General features: G+C 40.9%; 1 protein-coding gene across 1 annotated transcript in view; it reads right to left on the minus strand.

Annotated features, from left to right (window-relative positions):
- Positions 1-22,289, minus strand: part of Kul (Kuzbanian-like) — a 1,041,359-nt gene that overhangs the window by 226,394 nt on the left and 792,676 nt on the right. Inside the window, exon 3 of the mRNA XM_067141147.2 lies at positions 12,747-12,865. Within this exon, the coding sequence (XP_066997248.2) occupies positions 12,747-12,865 (119 nt within the window). The remainder of the gene's footprint in view (positions 1-12,746; positions 12,866-22,289) is intronic.

The raw sequence follows: 22,289 nt of genomic DNA on the forward strand, positions 1-22,289 counted from the left end.
GGTAGTTTGATTCACTTATCCAAAAGATAGGAACATCAAATTCTACACGAACATTTGCCCACCCAGTAGGTATACGTGAGCCAAATTTACGTTTGTAGCTGTCACATATGTATCAGAAAAATAATGCACTGTGAGAAAACCTTACTGAAATTTCACCATGTTCAACGTTTCTAAATCAATCTTACCCCCAAAATATATGGGATACGAGAACACATCCTAGGACCAGCCATTTAGACCGTTATATGTGGCGCCTTATCGTGCAATCCGTTTGTCGATATGATGTACCGGTTTAAATGAAGGTAAAAATGCACATACTTTCGTATGTCTATCTAATTCGTTTAAGTCGATTTGTAGCGTTCAGGAAAGGGTGTGTGTGTGTGTGTGTGTGCGTGTGTAATTAATACTTTACAAGTAGATTATGATTCTCAGCAGGAGGGCGTCTGCTATTGTAATCAGTACTCCCCACATCGACTTTGACTGGCAGTATGAATGGGGTCCTTCTCCAACTCCTGTGTACCATTGTAATGAATAAATTCCTTCTCAATTTGACTGGTAGAAGGCTAGGGAGCATACATTTTTTTCTAAACTCTTTTACCCGATTGTGTCTGGTAGTAGGCAAGGGTGCCTGCCATTATAAACAAATTTAGCCATCTAAAAAGTGACTGATGTTAGGCATAGTGGCCTGCTATTATAATGGAAACTCACCAACACGGTCTGACTAGCAGTAAGCTGACTGGCATTAGGAAACGGGGCCTGCCATTATATTGATAACAGCACAACTCAATTTTGACTGGTAGTGGGGAAGGTGCCTGCCATATTAATAATAATTCCTCAATTGTTGTCTGTCTGAAAGTAGGAAATGTGGCCTGCTGCTGCAACGAAAACACCCCAAATCGATTGTGACTGCGGAGTAATCAATGGGGCCTGCCATTATATTGAAGACTTCCCTAATCAATTGTGAATGGCAGTAGGCAAGTGAGCCTGCCGTTATCATCACAACTCTACAACTCGCATTTTATATTGGAAACAAGGTATGTGGACCTCCCAATGCTGTTTCTCGGATAACGCTAAGAGACATAATTTTTTAAAAAATTTCATTCATTGCAGGTACAATAACTCACTTCGATATCCGTATACAATATAGAATACCGTAGCGAAGCACGGATACATTTGCTAATAATAATAATAATAATAATAATAATAATAATAATAATAATAATAATAATAATAATAACGGCTTTACGTCCCGATAACTACTTTTACGGTTTTCGGAGACGCCGAGGTGCCGGAATTTAGTCTCGCAGGAGTTCTTTTACTTGCCATGAAATCTACCGACACGAGGCTGTCAAATACCACCCGACTGAGCAAGGATCGAACCTGCCAAGTTGGGGTCAGAAGGATAGCGCCTCAACCGTCTGAGCCACTCAGCCCGGCACCATGTAGTGAGTAGAGACAACTTCGAACTTTTGATGACAGAGGGTAAATTAAATGGTAAGATACCCGGAGGCCGATCATAACAGATTTTGCCCAACAACTGGCAACAATTTACAAACCGTAGCCGAGGCACCAGAAAATTGCAAGAACCGGAGAAGGATTATATCGCAGGTAGTCACCACAACCCTGACTAAGGGTAAGAAATGGGAAGGATTTATTTATTTATTTATTTATTTATTTATTTATTTATTTATTTATTTATTTATTGAAACTAATCATATCAGAAACCTTTAATAATGCAGGTTTTCTTTTCTTTAATTTCCACCGGGCGAGTTGGCCGTGCGGTTAGAGGCGCACATCTGTGAGCTTGCACTCGGGAGATAGTGGGTTTGAACCCCTGTGTCGGCAGCCCCGAAGGTGGCTTTCCATGGTTTCCCATTTTCACACCTTAATTAAGGCCACTTCCTTCCCACTCCTAGCTCCTTCCTCTCCCATCTTCGTCATAAGACCTTTCTGTGTCGGTGCGACGTAAATCAAATAGTAGTGTTTAATTTCCAGACAGCCACAGTGCAGACCGTGTTATGTATGACGTAGGCAAGGAAATGGCGAACCAGTGGCTTGGTGACCTAGGAACCAGGCTGGCGGCCAGTGAGAGACTGGCGCCGTGAAACTACTTGCTCCCCTGCGAGAGGAGAGGATTCTGTCTCTGCAATCGATTATCTGTGTCTGTCCCTACAGTATCGAGAGCCTGCGTTGCCAAGCCGCGTGCATCATCTCCCTCACACCTTGCTCAGGTGGTGCAGGCCGCAAAAACGATTAAAAAACATATATGAAGGCCCGTAAAGAAGGTCGGTATAATTTTAATCGACGCCAAAAATCTATAAAAAAGAATTCCAGAAAATGATTTAGACCCAGTAAAATTCATGTCGTCCGCCTCTGTGGTGTAGTGGTTAGCATGATTAGCTGCCACCCCCGGTGGCCCGGGTTTTATTCTCGGCTCTTTTAGGATATTTGAAATGTGGTAAGAGGGCTGGAATAGGGTCCACTCAGCCTCGGGAGGTCAACTGAGAAGAAGGGTTTCGATTCCCACCTCAGCCATCCTCAAAGTGGTTTTCCGTGGTTTCCCACTTCTCCTCCAGGCAAATGCCTTGATGGTACCTAACTTACGGCCACGCTTTCTTCTCTCTTCCTTGTCTATCCCTTCCAATCTTCCCATTCCCCTCAACGCCCCTATTCAGCATAGCAGGTGAGGCCGCCTGGGCACAGTACTGGCCCTTCTTCCCAGTTGTATCCCACGATCCAAAGTCTCACGCTCCAGAACACTGCCCTTGAGGTGGTAGTGGTGCGATCCCTCACTGAGTCCGAGGGAAAAACCAACCTTGGAGCGTAAACAGATTAAGAAAGAAAGAAAGAAAAGAAAATTCACATCACAATTTCTTAATACTACAACGCTATTTATGAACAAAAGAATGCTGAAATGCGATTTATTGTATGAATACAGCAGAGATAATAGGGAACTCACGAAGTAGAAACAGTATAAAATATAATACGTTCTGGTACATAATAACAGGGAATTTAAATAAAAAACAAAGTTACAGGAAACAAAGGCACTAAAACCTGGTAAATCAGAGGTCAAATAAATAGACTGGCTGACACACACACACACACACACACACACACACACACACACACACACACACACACACACACACACACACACACACACAATGATGGTGTAACTTTAGTAATTAAATTATTCAGACAGAAATCACAACAGCAAATTACAAACACCACTTCCGCTACCGGTGCCATGAAAATCAATGTCAAGCATTCAAATTATATCACAGTGTATGTTGTGACGCTCATAGTAATGTGTACAGACAGGTACACAAAAGATCTATTTAACTTGGTAAAAATCTACTTCAGTGTCTAATACACAGTTATAGAACGGCGAAATGTGAAGCGTTCAGTTCTTTGTTAGCAACCACTTTGCGATCTTCAGCCCTGGGTTTGGTGTATTCAAGTGCTGAGTATTGTGCACCTGTTTGGATGAACAGTCATCACAATTGAAATGTCAAAGAGGTTCAACCTTTTCAATACAAAACGTGTTGTATAAGAAGTTCACAACATAATATTTATTGAATAACAAGGACCGGTTTCGACGCTCACTGCGTCATCATCAGCTAACAAAGATCAACAAATAGGCAAAGTACATGTCATGAATGATTTACATTAATAACTCTTGTATGGCTGAATACAAATGGTAAACTGCTTTGTCATAAAAGCTAGGAGAAACTTGAGTAAAATATGATGATGTGATGTGACACATAAAACATAGTGGTTTGATGGGTAAAAATTATGCATAAAATTGAACTGATGCTATGAGCATGAGAGTCTGAATATGGTGATAAAACTATGTGGTAAAAATAAAATGGTAAAATTGTCCACTCTTCTGTTGTTCACTTCAGGCACATAAGTCCAGGTCCGATGTTATATAGTCAAACCAATAAAAAATTTTTTGTCGAGGCCGGGACACCTGATGTTGGGCGATTGAATAAGGTTGCTCTTCAAATTAGTCTCAGCTCAACAGGGTAGTGAATCTTTTAGAGAGGAAAGAAAAACTAAGTTAGTGAAATGGAAGTCTAAATCGAGTTCGGTCAAGGGTGATAGAATATGAGACTCACCTTGTTTGGCGTGCTGGCCCAATTCATACAAAAATTTCTTAGCAGAAACTATAAATTTCAGTCGAAAAAATCCGTAAAAAACACCACCGAACTAATTGAAAAACTGAATAAATTTGAAATACTGCCATTTCATACCCTTCACTCATTCGATATCAATAATATGTATCCCAGTATCAACACCAAAAAACTCCTTCCCATAATACTAAAAAACCTAAAAACATATAGTGGGCTAAGTAAACTAGAGATCCAAGACTTTATGCAGGTCCTAAAACTCGTAATACATAACAACTATTTCGCATTTGATAAATGCATTTACCAACATGATGGACTGGCTATGGGGTCGCCGGCCTCAGGAATTTTGGCTGAAATTTACATAGATTTCCTAGAAGACACTGCAATTAACACTAGTAACACTTTTTCAAATATACACTTCTGGTCTAGGTATGTTGATGATACTCTAGTTATTCTAGATGATAGAACGGTTAATGCAGCCACCACTCTTAATAACTTAAACAAGATTGATCCTAATATAAAATTCACATTAGAATCTGAGTCCAATTACTCGATCAATTTTTTAGACCTTACAATTAAACGACATCCTTCTTCTTTAGAATACAATATCTACAGAAAACCAACCCAAACAGCGACCACTATCAGAAACGACTCTACACATCCACATGCACATAAATGTGCCACTTACTATAGCATGGTAGACCGTGCACTAAAAATACCCTTATCCAAGGAAAACCTAAAGAAGGAATTGAACACCATTCGGGCCATTGCTAAATTTAACGGTTATAATGCCTCATTCATAGAACGCATCATTAACAAATGTAAACATAGACTGAAGTCAACATTAACCAAAGAAAGACATAACCCTGCCCTATTCGCCACCTTCACCTTTAATGAAAATATACACAGTGTAACGAATATTTTCAAGAAACATAATATTAAAATTTCTTACAGAACCAGCAATAGAAACATAGATATAGTTCACAATTCCAAATCAGTTAACAGGTCTGACACTTATGCAATGTCAGGTGTTTACCGTTTTCAATGCAATAACTGTCTTTCCTCATATGTCGGACAGACCGGGCGCAGCTTCAAAGTTAGATACTTAGAACACGTTAATGCCATCAGATATAATAGATTTTCCGCAATAGGCCAACATATACATGACTTAAAGCATAATTTTACCACCATAGAACAAGACCTAGAAATTCTCAAAAACATAAATAAAGGCCCTTTACTCGACGTTACGGAGAACTGTTTTATTCACCTAGACCAATTTTTTAACCCTAACTTAAATCTTAACGAAATCTCAGAAAAATCCAGCATTCTTTTCGACTACCTAATAGAAGTCTTTAGAGGTATAAAAACCACGAGAGAAAAATCGATCTTTCACGCTCTCCACAGTACTCTTTTACGTCCCACACCACTGCCACTCCGCCCTCCTGACCCACCTTAAACTCCGCCTCCCTACCCCTCTCCTCTCCACTTCCCCTCCCCACCCCTCTCACTCTAACTTCGCTACTCAGTCACACCTTCTCACTAGTCCAGAACTCTTCTTACACCACACACTCAGCACGCCAAACAAGGTGAGTCTCATATTCTCACTAGTCCAGAACTCTTCTTACACCACACACTCAGCACGCCAAACAAGGTGAGTCTCATATTCTATCACCCTTGACCGAACTCGATTTAGACTTCCATTTCACTAACTTAGTTTTTCTTTCCTCTCTTAAAGATTCACTACCCTGTTGAGCTGAGACTAATTTGAAGAGCAACCTTATTCAATCGCCCAACATCAGGTGTCCCGGCCTCGACAAAAATTTTTTTATTGGTTTGACTATATAACATCGGACCTGGACTTATGTGCCTGAAGTGAACAACAGAAGAGTGGACAATTTTACCATTTTATTTTTACCACATAGTTTTATCACCATATTCAGACTCTCATGCTCATAGCATCAGTTCAATTTTATGCATAATTTTTACCCATCAAACCACTATGTTTTATGTGTCACATCACATCATCATATTTTACTCAAGTTTCTCCTAGCTTTTATGACAAAGCAGTTTACCATTTGTATTCAGCCATACAAGAGTTATTAATGTAAATCATTCATGACATGTACTTTGCCTATTTGTTGATCTTTGTTAGCTGATGATGACGCAGTGAGCGTCGAAACCGGTCCTTGTTATTCAATAAATATTATGTTGTGAACTTCTTATACAACACGTTTTGTATTGAAAAGGTTGAACCTCTTTGACATTTCAATTGTGAATCTCAGTTCAATACGGGAAAATGAAGTTTTTAACTTATAATGAACAGTCATCATACAAGGCTTGTTGACACCCAGCTTAATACCACAATGCGCTTCATATCTGGCGCAATCACATCTACTCCAGTTCATTGGCTTCCACTGCTAACTGGTATAATGCCACCTGATCTACGCCGATCTAATGCCCTTGTGAAGGAATTCCACAAGATCTCAAGAAATCCTAGTCTACCCGTGAATAGTGACCTGCCACTTCTGAATCTTAATAGACTGAAATCACGCCATTCAACTCTGCGTGATGCTGCTAACATGGATGCTAAGGATTTTAAATCTCTTGATGAGTGGAAAAGTAGATGGGAAGCCTTCATACCTTCTTCTCAGGTCCCGAACTTCCAAGTGGATCTCACCTACCACGCAAGACCTGGACTGCCCTGAATAGAATCAGAACAGGACATGGCCGGTGCAGAGCCGCTCTCCATAAGTGGAAAAAGCTACCTAGTCCAGACTGTGAGTGCGGAGCTCCACACCAGACTGTTCATCATATCGTCAGGGAATGTAAGATTCAAGCGTATCACGGTGATGAAGATGACTTCCTGCTGGTATCTCCAGAAGTTGTACGTTGGATTGAAAAACTTGATATTCAATTGTGAAGCACAAATTAATTTGTTTCTCAGCTGTAAATATGTATATATATTACTGATATTGTCTGTATAAGCCATACGCTAAATAAATAAGCCGTCTCCATCCAGGGCATGGAGTTCCCGGAGAAGTGAAACTTAAATACTTACTATGTGGGATATCAGGCCATTAATGGCCAGAAAATTGACCTGGTTCTCATATAGAGCAAGCACACAAGCTTGTAGCTTTACGGATTGACTGTTGATATCGCCATCATAGCCTCCTGTTTTACGTAGAATACGAATTACAGGTACGTAACCTTCAGTTCAAAAATCTTGCATGCAATGACTGGGATTCAAACCGCGGCCATCTTGGTAAGAAGCCAGAGACTGTCACTCGGTTATCACGCCTCCGGTACTCACTTCCGATGAAGGATGAACGACCCACACGACCAAGAACCTTCCAAAAGAGTAAGTCTCGATTCTAAATGTTTCGGCTTCCTGGCTTCCTGATTGGGAACTGAACCCACGTCTCTCAATTGTGTTTTACTGTTAGTTGTTCAAGGTATGTTCTAACAGCTCACGATCTAACCATGCGCCGGAGAGTCGGAAGTATAGAAGTTCCGGAAGCCAGCGACATGGAGTTGTCGCTCTTCAACACTTACCTCAGCTAACATCGTGCCCGTTACGTAGTGAACTGTATCATCAAAGGCTCTGATAATAATAGTAATAATATATTGCAAGCCTGGTGCAGCCCTTCTAAGGCAGACTTTACGAGGAGGGCAAGTGGCATCTACTGTGTGTGTGGGAAACTGCGTGTTAGTGTGTTGTATGTGGTGTATGAGGAATACTAGAGATAGCTCAAACACCCAGTCCCCGAAACCAAAGGAATGAACCATTTAACATTGTATTCCCTCGACCCCTTCGAAAATGGAACCCTGGTCCCGACGACCGAAGACCAAAACTCCAACCATTCAGCCATTGAAAAGGATGAGATGATAATCGGTAATTGTCATAATGACTGAGTAAAACACGCCGTTCAAGGAATACCAAGTGGGATGATATAGAAGATGGGCACAAAGTTGCTTTCCTCAACCTACTGTAGTAAGGAAAGTTATCAGTGGAAGTGCTCTCATAATACGTATCTTAGGAATATTTATGGCCATAAAATTGTGTGCTAAATCAGCGACCATTTTGTTGGACGTATACCTTGATAGGTGCGGCTATCTTGTGACATTGCATGGGAATGTTTTGTGCTGGATCAGCTGCCATACTGTTCGATGTAGATCACATTTCTTTCGATTTATCGGAACTCTTTCCATGGCTAAATGGTTCGCGCGCTGGTCTTTGGTCACAGGGGTCCCGATTCGATTCCCAGCAGGGTCGGGAATTTTAACCATCATTGGTTAATTTCCCTGGCACGGGGGCTGGGTGTATGTGTTGTCCTCATCATAATTTCATCCTCATCACGACGCGCAGGTCGCCTACGGTTGTCAAATCAAAAGACCTGCACCTGGCGAGCCGAACCCGTCCTGGGATCTCCCGGCACTAAAAGCCATACGCCACTTCATCTCCCCTGTGGTGGAGTGAAAGGATGCATCATCTGCCCCCCCCCCCTAAGTGTCATAAAAGGCTACTAAGAGGGGAACTGTACTCGCTCTGTCTTCTTCTAAGCCCAACTCTATGCTTTCCATAGCGGAGAAATGTGTGCTAAATCAGCGACCATTTTGTTGGACGTATACCTTGATAGGTGCGGCTATCTTGTGACATTGCATTGGAATGTTTTGTGCTGGATCAGCTGCCATACTGTTCGACGTAGATCACATTTCTTTCGATTTATCGGAACTCTTTCCATGGCTAAATGGTTCGCGCGCTGGTCTTTGGTCACAGGGGTCCCGATTCGATTCCCAGCAGGGTCGGGAATTTTAACCATCATTGGTTAATTTCCCCGGCACGGGGGCTGGGTGTATGTGTTGTCCTCATCATAATTTCATCCTCATCACGACGCGCAGGTCGCCTACGGTTGTCAAATCAAAAGACCTGCACCTGGCGAGCCGAACCCGTCCTGGGATCTCCCGGCACTAAAAGCCATACGCCACTTCATCTCCCCTGTGGTGGAGTGAAAGGATGCATCATCTGCCCCCCCCCCCTAAGTGTCATAAAAGGCTACTAAGAGGGGAACTGTACTCGCTCTGTCTTCTTCTAAGCCCAACTCTATGCTTTCCTTAGCGGAGAAATTTACATATACATCTTCTGTTAGAAAAAGTACAATATCTGTACTCAAAATTATAAAAGGAATTAAATACGGCACAAATATCCATGTCTACGGGGAAACCCAAATTGGTAGCGAGTGTATCGCATCGTCTGAGAAACAAAAGAAAACGGCTCGAGAAATTGTAAGACATTTGACATTGAAATGTTTCCAGTCTGGATGAATAATCAGAGTACTGGCGTTCGGTTCAGACGGCCCCAGGTTCGATCCGCGATCTGACTGGGGATTTAACTACGTATGATTATTTCCTCTGGATCGGGGAACAGGTGTTTTTGTCCGTCTCAATACAATTATCTTCATATACATCCCTTCTCCTAGGGCATCTGACCGTAAAACTGGACCAAGTGCTAAGCGATTAAATTGGGAAAATGGCCAAGAAGAAGAAGACATCTGAATGTTTCGCGTATAAAACGAATATGGGCCAATTATCTCTCCCAGGCGTGGATTACAGTATATACGGATTTTATACCTCTTACACTGCGTGAGTTAGCCGTGCAGTTAGGGGCGTGCAGCTGTGAGCTTACATCCGGGAGATAGTGGGTTCGAACCCCACTGAAGATGGATTTTCGTGGTTTTCCATTTTCACACCAAGCAAATGCCGGGGCTGTACCTTAATTCAGGCCATGGCCGCCTCCTTCCCACTCGTAATCCTATCACATCGTCGCCATAAGACCTGTCTGTGTCGGTGCGACGTAAAGTAAGTTGTAATAAAAATACATATATACCTCTAGCGAAACCCACTTGTTGTTTTGGGTACTCCCGTTTGTCGTTATTTACAAATCCCAGTCATGCGCTGTAATAGTTAGCTGATGTACTCATTCATGATTGAACATCCGAGCCCAACAAACCAAACTGGATCAGTGACAGATGTAGCATTTGAACAGCATATTCTATCACAACTCATCAGTCAAGAGAGACCGATAGAAATAAATCCATCATAACAGAGAGAAATATGTTCTTGTACTTTACGATGTTCTTTTAGGACGGTATAATTTATGATCACAACACGTTCATTTATCTCTGGAATCAATGTGAGAGCAATTCTTTATGCAGACGGTACTGAATAAAATTGTATGGAAGTAGCGTTATAAAAACTTGTAGTTGTTAGGAATTCATTCTACACAATACAAAAAGCCATACAGTTCATTAATTTAAATCCGCTTCAACCATTCGCCTCATGCTATTTCGATCGGGCGAGTTGGCCATGCGGTTAGAGGCGCGCGGCTGTGAGCTTGCATCCGGGAGATAGTGGGTTCGAATCCCACTGTCGGCAGCCCAGAAGATGGTTTTCCGTTCTTTCCCAATTTCACACCAGGCAAATGCTGGGGTTGTACCTTAATTAAGGCAATGGCCGCTTCCTTCTAACTCCTAGGCCTTTCCTATCCCAAAGTCGCCATAAGACCTATCTGTGTCGGTGCGACGTAAAGCCACTAGCAGCACATCTCATACCAAACAGACATTTCCTTTTTGGCCTCGGAGAGTACAAACGCCGCTAGACGGTCCAAGTTTATAAGGGAGACCCTGTATTTCTGTATATTACTTGATTTGGTACTTGTTTGTTCCTTGCTGGGCTTCCTTTCTCCTTTGTCTCTGTCCTGCAATCCTAGTCTTTCACCATCTGTACGAATATTTTTTGTTTCTTTCCTTGCCCTCTCTTTATCATACACTTCACTCATCAAGGCTGCATATCTCTCAAGATGATCCCTCAATGTGTGTCAAAGGCCAAGGTGGCAAGTAGAAATGAGATCATCGGGGGGGCCGAGATAGAATATAATCGAACCGGGATCGATGATGTGAGAGCCCATCTATGTGAAGACGGCAGTGTATGAAGATGTTTCTTTTTTGTACAACTGGCTTTACGTCGCACCGACACAAAAAGGTCTTATGACGACGATGGGATAGGAAAGGCCTAGGAGTGTGAAGGAAGCGACTGTGGCCTTAATTAATGTACAGCCCCATCATTTGCTTGGTGTGAAAATTGGAAACCACGGGAAACCATCTTCAGGACTGACGACAGTGGGATTCGAACCCACTATCTCCCGGATGCAAGCTCATACACAGCTACAACTGCACGGCCAAATCGCCCGGTGTTTTCACGTTTATCATTGTCTTCTTTCTTTGTTACTCCCTCTATTAATACTGAGCTTCCCTTGTATTTCCCCTATGTTCCTATTCATGTTATTTTCTCCCATATAGATTGGTCTAGGAAACATTGTATATGTACTTGGGGGCTCATCTTATTTCTCCAGTCCTTCCATATTTCTGAACAGAATTGAGGTAAATAAATAATACTAATATAACCGGATGAGTTGGCCGTGCGGTTAGGGGTGCGCAGCTGTGAGCTTGCATCCGAGAGATAGTGTGTTCGAACCCCACGGTCGGTAGCCCTGAAGATGGTTTTCTGTGGTTTCCCATTTTCACACCAGGCAAATCTTGAGGCTCTACCTTAATTAAGGCCACGGCCACTTCTGTCCTACTCCTAGCGCTTTCCCATCCCATTGTCGCCATAAGACCTATCTGTGTCGGTGCGACGTAAAGCCACTAGCAATAATAATAATAATAATAATAATAATAATAATAATAATAATAATAATAATAATAATAAATAATAATAATAATAATAATACCGGGCGAGTTGGCCGTGCGGTTAGGTGCGCGCGGCTGTGAGCTTGCATCCGGGAGATAGTGGGTTCGAATCCCATTGTCGGCAGCCTTGAAGATGGTTTTCCGTGGTTTCCCATTTTCACACCAGGAAAATGCTGGGGCTGTACCTTAATTAAGGCCACGGCCGCTTCCTTCCAACTCCTAGGCCTTTCCTATCCCATCATCGCCATAAAACCTATCTGTGTTGGTGCGACGTAAAGTCACTAGCAATAATAATAATCATTATCATCATATCTTAACTTGTCACTTGTTTATGCCTTTCCGTTATGTATTATGATCATTTCAATTAATATTAACTTGCAATAGCGAACCACGCTTTGATGACCTCTATTGTTCTGTAGTACTAGTAACAAACCACTTTGCTTTTTCCATACCCTGCTTTACCTCACGCACCATCTCACAATAAAGACCACAAATCTTCATCATTTTACGCATGATTTCCTCTCACCAAACTTCACAGTAAATAATTTTTTTTATTAAAGAAGAGAAAGTCTATTATCGACATCCCAAGATTTGATTATCTCCTCACTCGACCACAAACTTTCTTAAAATGAACATCGTTAAAAGTTTTCTGTCAAGTACAACGCACAAAAGATTCTCTCCGTTATAATAGCAATAGGATATTCTAGCTATTCAATTCTTCCTTCTCATCGTCGCTTTTCATATATTTGTTTAATTTCCTTTTTATCTTTCTTTCTTTCCTTCCATATTTCCTTCTTTCGTTCATGTTTCCATCCCCCAGTTCTCTATTCGGAAATTATGGCTCCCATTCCTTATATCCATGTAATCTTACCTTCCAGAGAGCCAGTATACGCCTTACTGCGGTCGAAATCGATTGGACCTTTTGTACTCTCGAAAACGACGTCATCAGCGAAGACGCTCGTGTCCGGTATCAGTTGCATGTGGAAGTCCCTGCAAAGAAAAGAATATTGTTAAGTATAGGAGAAACGACAATACAGCAGCACAATGCTCATAGCCGTGTTATTTATTAACCACAGGTGAGTACTTAAAGTGGCGTTAACCTAGAAAGGCTCTTCTCAAAAAACTGAACTGTAACACTTGGCTATAAAAGAAAAAAAGCATATAATTTTAGGTGACTGTTGATATTGAGGTCATCGCCACAGATCCTCCAGTTTTATGTGAAATGAAATGAAGTGTCCGTCTCTGTGGTGTAGTGGTTAGTGTGATTAGCTGCCACCCCCGGAGGCCCGGGTTCGATTCCCGGCCCTGCCACGAAATTTGAAAAGTGGTACGAGGGCTGTAACGGGTTCCACTCAGCCTCGGGAGGTGAAATGAGTAGAGGTGGGTTCGATTCCCACATCAACCATTCTGGAAGTAGTTTTCCGTGGTTTCCCACTTCTCCTCCAGGCAAATGCCGGGATGGTACCTAACTTAATGCCACGGCCGCTTCATTCCCTCTTCCTTGTCTATCCTTTCCAATCTTCCCATCGCCCTGCAAGGCCCCTGTTCAGCATAGCAGGTGAGGCCACCTGGGCGAGGTACTGGTCATCCTCCCGAGTTGAATCCCCCGACCCGATGTCTGAAGCTCCAGGACGCTGCCCTTGAGGCGGTAGAGGTTGGATACCTCGCTCAGTCCGAGGGAAGAACCGACCCTGGCGGGTAAGCAGATTAAGAAGAAGAAGTAGAAGAAGATGAAATGAAGTGTTGTGTTCTTGGAAAATTTCGTTGTGAGGGGCGTAATGACAGTGTGACTTCGTCTTTGAGTTTTCACCAAGGCAATCGTGGATCGAATCCTGTCCAATACAGAAGAGATATCTTAAATTATAAGTAAATTATTTCTTTTTCAGGTACAATACTGTTACCATATGCTTTTATTTTTCAGGTAGTTTATAAATTTTTTGGTCGGCTCCGTGGTGTAGGGGTAGTGTGCCTGCCTCTTACCTGGAGTCCCCGGGTTCGATTCCCGGCCAGGTCAGGAAATTTTACCTGGATCTGAAGGCTGGTTCGAAGTCCACTCAGCCTACGTGATAACAATTGAGGAGCTATCTGATGGTGAAATGGTGACCCCGATCTAGAAAGCCAAGAATAACGGCGAGAGGATTCGTCGTGCTGACCACACGACACCTCGTAATCTGCAGGCTTCCAGGCTGAGCAGTGGTCACTTGGTAGGCCAAGGCCCTTCAGGGCTGTAGTGTCATGGGGTTAGGCTAGGTTTATAAATTTATTACTGAAATTAATTTCGTCTGACCAAAGAACCTAACAGTAAAAAAAATAGGGTTACGACTGAAAAGGTAGCGGCCGTGGTCTTAATAAGGTACAGGTCCAGCAAATTTCCTAGTGTGAAAATGGGAAACTACGTAAAACCACCTTAAGAGTTGCCGACAGTGGGGTTGGAACGAACTAACTCCCGAATGCAAGCTGTCAGACACGTGACTCAAACCGCGTAGCCAACTCGCTCGGTCAACATTTATCACAGAATAGATATTCCAAACAAGTAAATGAAGAACATGGCAGGAAACAGGACTGCACGTGGAGAGCTGCTAAAGTGAAGCAACTACCTAGAAAGGAGTAAGCCAAGCTGCAGTGTGTCCGTTTTCAATATTTATATAGAATAGGCTCTAAAGGAAATCAGAGATGAATTCGAAAAATTAATCACAGTTCAAGAGAGGAAACCTAAACTCTGATATTGCCGATTATTTATTTATTTATTTATTTATTTATTTATTTATTTATTTATTTATTTATTTATTTATTTCGTGTCAGAGTGTTGAAAAAACTTAAAATATAAATAAAGCATCATATACAAATAAAACAAAGTACATTTTATGTCACATAACATGTTTCACACAATGTCTGCCCAGAAATAGGCAACAAGAAATTCCCTCTTCAGTGGCTTGGATCAAGTCTTGAAGTGTTGAAAGATATTACCGATGATATTATTTTATCTGAGTCTGCCCAAGATCTGCAGAAACTACTGAATGGTATGTGCACAGTATTGGAGAAGTAGTACAATCGCGATCACAATAATTCCGGGTGGAAAAGGAAACAGATAACGTTTGGCCCAAGATTTTGGCCGTCCCTGAGGATGAAGGAGAAGTAACCAAGGCAACGTCACATCTGTTCGTCGTCCAGGAGGTGGCCTGTCCCGTTATGCACTCAGAGGTCACTCCCAACACCATTTTCTCGGGAACTGATTAAGATGTTTCCATGGTTAAACGTTCTGGCTATACTGGCTTCTCCTAATCGAGGAAAACAATTAATTATCTGTAATTTACTTGTGAAAAAACGTGCACGATGTAATCCCGCCCCAACACGTGTGGCATTTAATTGCTTGATCAGCACTGACAATAACTCCATAGGAACGGTTTTGCTATTAACAAAGTAATGAAGAACCATTCTTTCCGTTCTTCCCCTAATTAGTTTCCTCCAATAATTTGAATTGGTAGAAAATTGTTATTTTTATGGAAAACCAGTGCACTGTTTAAGATTATACAAATACAATTATTTTCGTGTGCAGGAAGCGTTCATTTTATTTATTTACTTTTTTCTTGCAAAATGCACTGCTTTGTTTCTTTTAAGACATTTTGCTGTGATTTGAGAATATCTTATTGTTATTATTATCTACCATTATTTTTTGGATTGTGGATAATATTCTTCATTTACATGCTTTTAAATGTAAGTACTGTTTCTGTCTTGTATTTTTATATAGTTACCTTTTCTCATCCTCATTTCTTGTGTTCAAATCTGATATCCGTGTATATTTTAGTGCAAAGTATATTAATTCTTCTTCCGCTAGTGTCTGCATGAGTATTAAAGTAGTTTAATTTAATAGGGCCAATATTAACAAAACTATGGGTCATTCTTTCTTACAGTGGTTGAGCGCGATGATAATGAAGTCATGGTCGAGACCGCTATCATTACAGCCAGCCTTCGCAAACAAGAATTACAAAGAAACTGGAGAATTTGACCCTCAATGAGTTGATATACACAGTACGTCTGTTGCCTTCAGGGACTCCCCTCATTCCCCTCTCTCATCATTGTCAAGCCAGTAGGGACGTGCGGGCAGGCGGAGAGCAAGTACTTCCCCCTCCGCGTGTTTCGTTCATGCTAGATATCCCGTACTTCACTCTCTCCATCTTCCCTTCACTCTTCAGATGTGTGAATGTGTTACGTGTCTAATGTATGTGACCAATGAGAGAGAATATGTAAGCAAGTACCGGGCGGTTCTGAGGACTCTACTGATTTCTCGTCTAAAATGAATATTTCTGGCCACGAAATACTAAAGTTCTCGAGTATACTGTACAAGATGAAAAAAAACGTAAATCCGAAACAAAAGTAATGGAATTCAGCCGAATGAAGTCAGGTGGTGCTGCTAATATTAGATTGAGAAATATATTAAGGAAAGTAGATGAATATTGTAATTTACGTAGTAGAATGACTGACGATGGCAGAAGTAAGGATAGCATCAATTCAGATTAGTGCAAATAAGGAAGGTCATTCTTAAGAATAAATTTGTAGGTTTTAGACACACATATCCATATAATAAATATGTTTTTGAAGAACTTTGCGTGGAGTATGAAAGTGAAACATCGATGAAAACTAGTTCAGAAAGAAGCTAACTGAAACTTCTGTAATGTACATTAGTGTTACGGAAGAATGTTGAAAATGAGATGAGAAGATAGAATCTACTTATACTAGAACCTCGGAAAACTACTAACATCACTCAGCAAAAAAAAAAAAAAAAGAAGACGATATACCTCCAGAATTCTAAGGAAATGGGACCATGATAGACCGTACGTGGACCAGCATACAGTTATGAGTTATGACATGAGGCACATGTTTACAAGATTGGTAGTGCATGGTTTCCACCATAGTATTTATACAAACACATCTTACCATGAACCAACAGAGATGTGTGAATGTAAACTATGTGGACATACGCGAGAACGCTACCACTTAGAGCTCTGCAGCAAAACATAAACATCAATCAAAGACTATGCAAAATAAGGCGCAAGCGCGCAATTTTGGTGTATTCTAATCTCTATTTCTTATGGCTATTTGGCTGCAATCAAAGTATTATTAGAGAGAATCTAGTTGGTGAGAGGAGAAATATTTTACAACATTTGACCAGAAGAGGAGACAGATTGATAGGATTCATCGTGAGACATCCAGGAATTGTTCAGTTAGTTTTAATAATAATAATAAGACTCCGGTCTTCGGAGACGCCGGAGTGCCGAAATGTAGTCCCGAAAGAGTTATTTCACGTGACAGTAAATCTACCGACACGACGCTGACGTATTTGAGCACGTTCAAATACCACCGGTCTGAGCCAGAATCGAACTTGCCAAGTTGCGGGTCAGAAGGCCAGTGCCTTAACCGTCTGAGCCACTCAGCCTGGCAGTTAGTTTTGGGAGGAAGCGTAGGCGGTAAGAACGATAGGAGCAGACAAACCCATTAGAGTAGATATAGCGTAGATGTAGATGTAGATAGAGTAGATGTAGTAGTTACGTAGAAATCAAATTAGCACAGAATAGGGTGGCGTTGAGAACTGGATCAAACCAGTCTATGGGCTGATGATCCAAATAACAACAAAAACAAATCTTATGATCACTATGTAATGGACGTTAGCAATCTAACATAAATAAATGAGTTTTTAATGTTCTTATAGGCCTATCAACGTTTTGAGATCTATGCTAGTTGCTTTACGTCGCACCGACACAGATAGGTCTTATGGCGATGGGACAGGGAAGTGCTAGGAGTGGGAAGGAAGCGGCCGTGGCCTTAAGTTTAAAACAAATCACTCAAACAACACAAATCCATAATACGAGCAAGAATACGTGTCTGATGTCTCAATCCCCTTTATGAAGCAAATATATCAGGGAGATAACGAGAAGCTATTTGTGAACGTCCTCATATTTCACTCTCTCTCCTCGTGAAGCGGTCCTAAACCAGGCGCAACGGATTTACAGTAATACATTAGCTTCCATGACCCAGAAATACTCGCGCTATTATGAACTGTATCGAGTACGATGAGTTAATGCCATCATTATTTCTCTCTGCCCACGCTAACATACAACAGGATTATATTCTTGCCGGTATCGATTTGAATGCACTGAGCCAATCCAAAGCGAGTTGCCAATCGGGCAACGGATCAAAGCATGCGGATGTTTACAATCAGTACTAATTAAAGATGTTAAAAAGTACACTGATATGTGTGGTATTATGAAAGATCCCCCTAAATGAGAGTGCTCATGGAAAACGGGACAAGTGTAATAAAAGTGGAAGTTTACAGGTTAAATCAGTTCTACAGTCACAGGACTGCGGTAATGCCTACCTCGCTGAAGTAGGGTGTATTGTAAACAATGAAGTTTGTTCGCATTACATGTAAATTTAGAATATGGAAATATCCCATTCATGGTCTTCAACGTAGCAAAATAAATATGAACATCTTCACAGATTAGAATTAGAATGGGATTGATTAATTATTCTTATTGTTCTGAAGCCGTCAAAGAAAACTGGCGACTACCATGAAGTATTTTGCGTTTCTCGTGTGAGGGTTGTTGCATTCCACTGTCGGAAGTTCTACGCCCAGGATAATCTTCTCCACCCACGTCCACTTTCCCGTTCTATCTTGCCTTCTATGATCTGCTTCCGATTCGGATACAATGGGTTAGCTCTTGGGAATGTTTCAGATCGCATATACTACCCTAAAGGCTCTTAAGAATGTTCTTACTTTAATAATTCGGTTCGGAGGGCCTCGGGTTCGATGCCCGTCCGGATCGAGCATGTTAACTGCGTCTAGTTAATTCCTTTGGCTTGGGTACCGAGTATTAGCATTGCTCTTAATATACTTCCTCCATTTACTTATGCCAACGGCCGTAGCCGTGTTGACACACCGGATCCCGTGAGATTTCCGAAGTTAAGGAACATTGGGCGTGTTCAAGAAGTGGATGGGTTGCCACGCGCTGTTGGTGGGGGGTAAGGGAATGGAGGAGCGGAAAGGAGCTCCCCTACCGCACGTAAATTCCGGCTCAGGCACACCTCTGCGGAGGTTCGGACCTGCCTTTGGGCAGAATAAACCCTCACCTTACCTTACCTCCTACTTACAACGCTCCAAATTACTGATCACCACTGAAGCAATTACGAATACATGCCGCCACATAGGGCTGGCGTCACGAGAAGAATCCTGCTGGAAAACTGGACGAAATCCAGATCAAGTATAGAACCCAATAAATTGTGGAAAAGGCCTGGAGGAACATTTAAAAACTGTAGCTTATAAACTTGCGTTTGTTTTTACTTATTCTCAAAACGAGGAGGACTGAGCTCGATAGCCGCAGTCACTTAAGCGCGGCCAGTATCCAGTATTCGGGAGATAGTGAGTTCGAAGCCCATTGCCGGCATCCCTGAAGATGGTTTTCTGTGGTTTCCTATTTTAACACCAGGAAAATGCTGGATCCGTGCCTTAATTAAGGCCACGGACGCTTCCTTCCCAATTCTAGCCCTTTTTCTGCCCCATCGTCGCCATAAGACCTATCTGTGTCGGTGCGACGTAAAGCAACTTGTAAAAAAATAATTAAAAACGAGGAGGAGTTCTAGATATTTGTTGGTAAAGTAAAGCAATCACTAGAAGGAATTGGAATGGGGAACTACTGGGACAGAAATCTAGAAGAAAGAAATGTCCGTAGGAAAGTGGCGCAGAGAATATCAGGTATAGAAATACAAATGCTAAAGGTAGAAGAATAGCATAAGATTCTTAAGGTAATGAACAGGGAATGGAGAAGGCCAGGTAATCTATCGAAATTACGGATAATTATAAAAATCTGGTGGGAACAAATTAATGACATGAATGAGGGATTGGTACAAGCAATCGAAGCAACCTTGGCAAATAGCAAGAGATACAACAGGAAATAACAGGAGATACAGCAGGAATACTCATGGTTAAGTATAATAAAGTATGGTTATACTAAACATACATATGCATAGTAATGTTACAGAATGAACCAAGTCTCGCCTCTACAGCCTCGGTCAATCGAAGTCGAGAGAGACAGGTAAATACCTGTGACTAAACAGTTAAAATCGGCCATGTTTGAATTGAAATTAAAATATAGAAAAACTAATTTCTAAAGTATTATGTCTGTATGGGGAAGTAAATATGAGGTCTCGTGACCATATATGTACTCAAAATAATATTCCGACTCAGAAGTATGGAACAATACAGAATCAGCGATGAACATCTTGAACAGAAATTATTAGAGTCGTTGATATTTTTCTTTTAGTTTCTGTTTCAATGTTTGTTTATTTTTGATTGCCCCATTTTTTATACTTGTAGTATTTCTGTTCACTGGTTTGAACTACTTTGTGTATTTCTTTCGATTGCGTTTGTCTATTTGCTGGTTTGTATTGACTCTAATAGGTATATGCCTAATTGCCAATAAACTAGTATTCATTCGACAGTTTCTGGTGATTCGGAACTGGGGAGAGGAGTATTCCATTCTCAAAAGCACGTTTTCAGATGTAGATGAGACAAGAGTTGGTTTCTCGAATATAATCGGACACGGCCTGATGTCTATTAATTTCAAGTGTGTCGTATTTAATTTTATTTCTGAATTTATATTTATTCGGAAGTTTATCTCTCTGTTGCCCAACATTGAGTATGGTCACAAAATTAATAATATTAATAAATCGAAGTGATTAATATACTATGATCAAAAATACAGCATTGTTTTGTCACTATCAATAATTTTGCGCAATTTTATACCACAAGCACCGATTTTAAAAAAGAGGTAATTAAGATTTACTTAACAAACCTGTTTTTTTATATTTTGTTAGTAAGAAAGGTGAAAATATGTTCGAAAATTTAAGGAAAATTGAATAAGAAAGTAGAAAAGAAACATTATGAGTCAAATTCTTCATTTTCCTTCTATTGTACTACCTACCATCCTAGTAACTGTTACAGCTCCGGCTGAAAACGTTTATGTTTATAAGAAGCACACTGAGTGCTTTCGAAGGTTCTCCACACGAGCAAGTTGACGTTGTGATTACAACTCACTGACGAAGGAAATATCTGGGTTGGACCTGAATCAATGAACTTGGGTGAATGATCTATTAAAATATAATAATCTTCTGTATAACAGTCATTGGAGTCGATGCATTCGATACACCACGTTCCATAACAAACTGAAGCAACAAATAACTATTTTTGAATACGTATTATTTTCCGGCAGAGTAACTATTACCATTAAGTTTAATAAGACTTAGTTCACCACCCAAGTTTCATTACGATCGCTCTTGTCCGACCTCAACAGGTCTCTTGTGAGTTGCAGGTGAGTTTCTTGGTTTGCAGCGTCTGGATGAAACTGTCATGCAGGGTAGTAGAGAATCAGGGGCCTCAATAATCATGAACAGGAGTACAAGTCTCGGAGCTCACCTCTAAATGGAACGACCGTGATTATTGTGCCGTAAAATAAACAGTAGTGTTATACTGTGATTAAATGCTAAAATATTAGCTAGGTGGCGCGGAGCAGATGGCTGATGTTAAACAGAATGACATTTTGTATACATTGTATAAATATACCGATACTTATGTTTTAAAGTTATATAAAGTACTTTATACTAAAACATGACTTTTTTTGCAATACAAACAGAATTTCAGGCTCCAAGAATCTATATTATGAACACATCCATTTGTGGATATATCACAACAGTTGAGTGCTAATCTATACTAACATACAAAGAGGTAAAGTTTGTTTGTTTGTAATGGTTAATCTCAGGAACTACTGGACCGATTCCAAAAACTCTTTCACTAATAGAAAGGTACATTATCCGTGAGTGTTATAGGATATATTTTATTTTCAGAAAAATTCGAGAGGGGGGAGATATAAAAATACTACGCTAATATGGGCGAAATATCGAATTTGTTGTACAAGGACGAGACAAAGCTCAATTTAAGTCCCTTGACGCAAAGAACAAAACTCGGTACGCCCTGCGGGCCCTAAAATCAACCGTTTGGAGATACTGGCACCACACTACCCCTGCTCTAGGAATCTGATAAAGAAATGAACTACCGTAACCATGGCAACGTCAGCTCCAATATTCTTACAGCAGCGAGATTATCTACAATATATCACAAAAACCTAACATGTTACAGACATACAGCTTGGTATTTGGAATCTCCTTCAAAAATAAAAGAACACAAATTTTTGTTTTCTGGAAATCCACTTCAGGGGTGAAGAGGAGTGGGAGGGAATAGGTGAGGAAGGAGTTGAATTCTTTATATGATGATATATATACTTCATAAATTGAAGATGTTACAGACGTCAAAACTGGTACATGGAATCTCCTTTAAAAATAAACACACTTTTTCTTGGAAAATCCA

Source organism: Anabrus simplex, chromosome 1, assembly GCF_040414725.1.
Source record: "Anabrus simplex isolate iqAnaSimp1 chromosome 1, ASM4041472v1, whole genome shotgun sequence".
Taxonomy (NCBI): domain Eukaryota; kingdom Metazoa; phylum Arthropoda; class Insecta; order Orthoptera; family Tettigoniidae; genus Anabrus; species Anabrus simplex.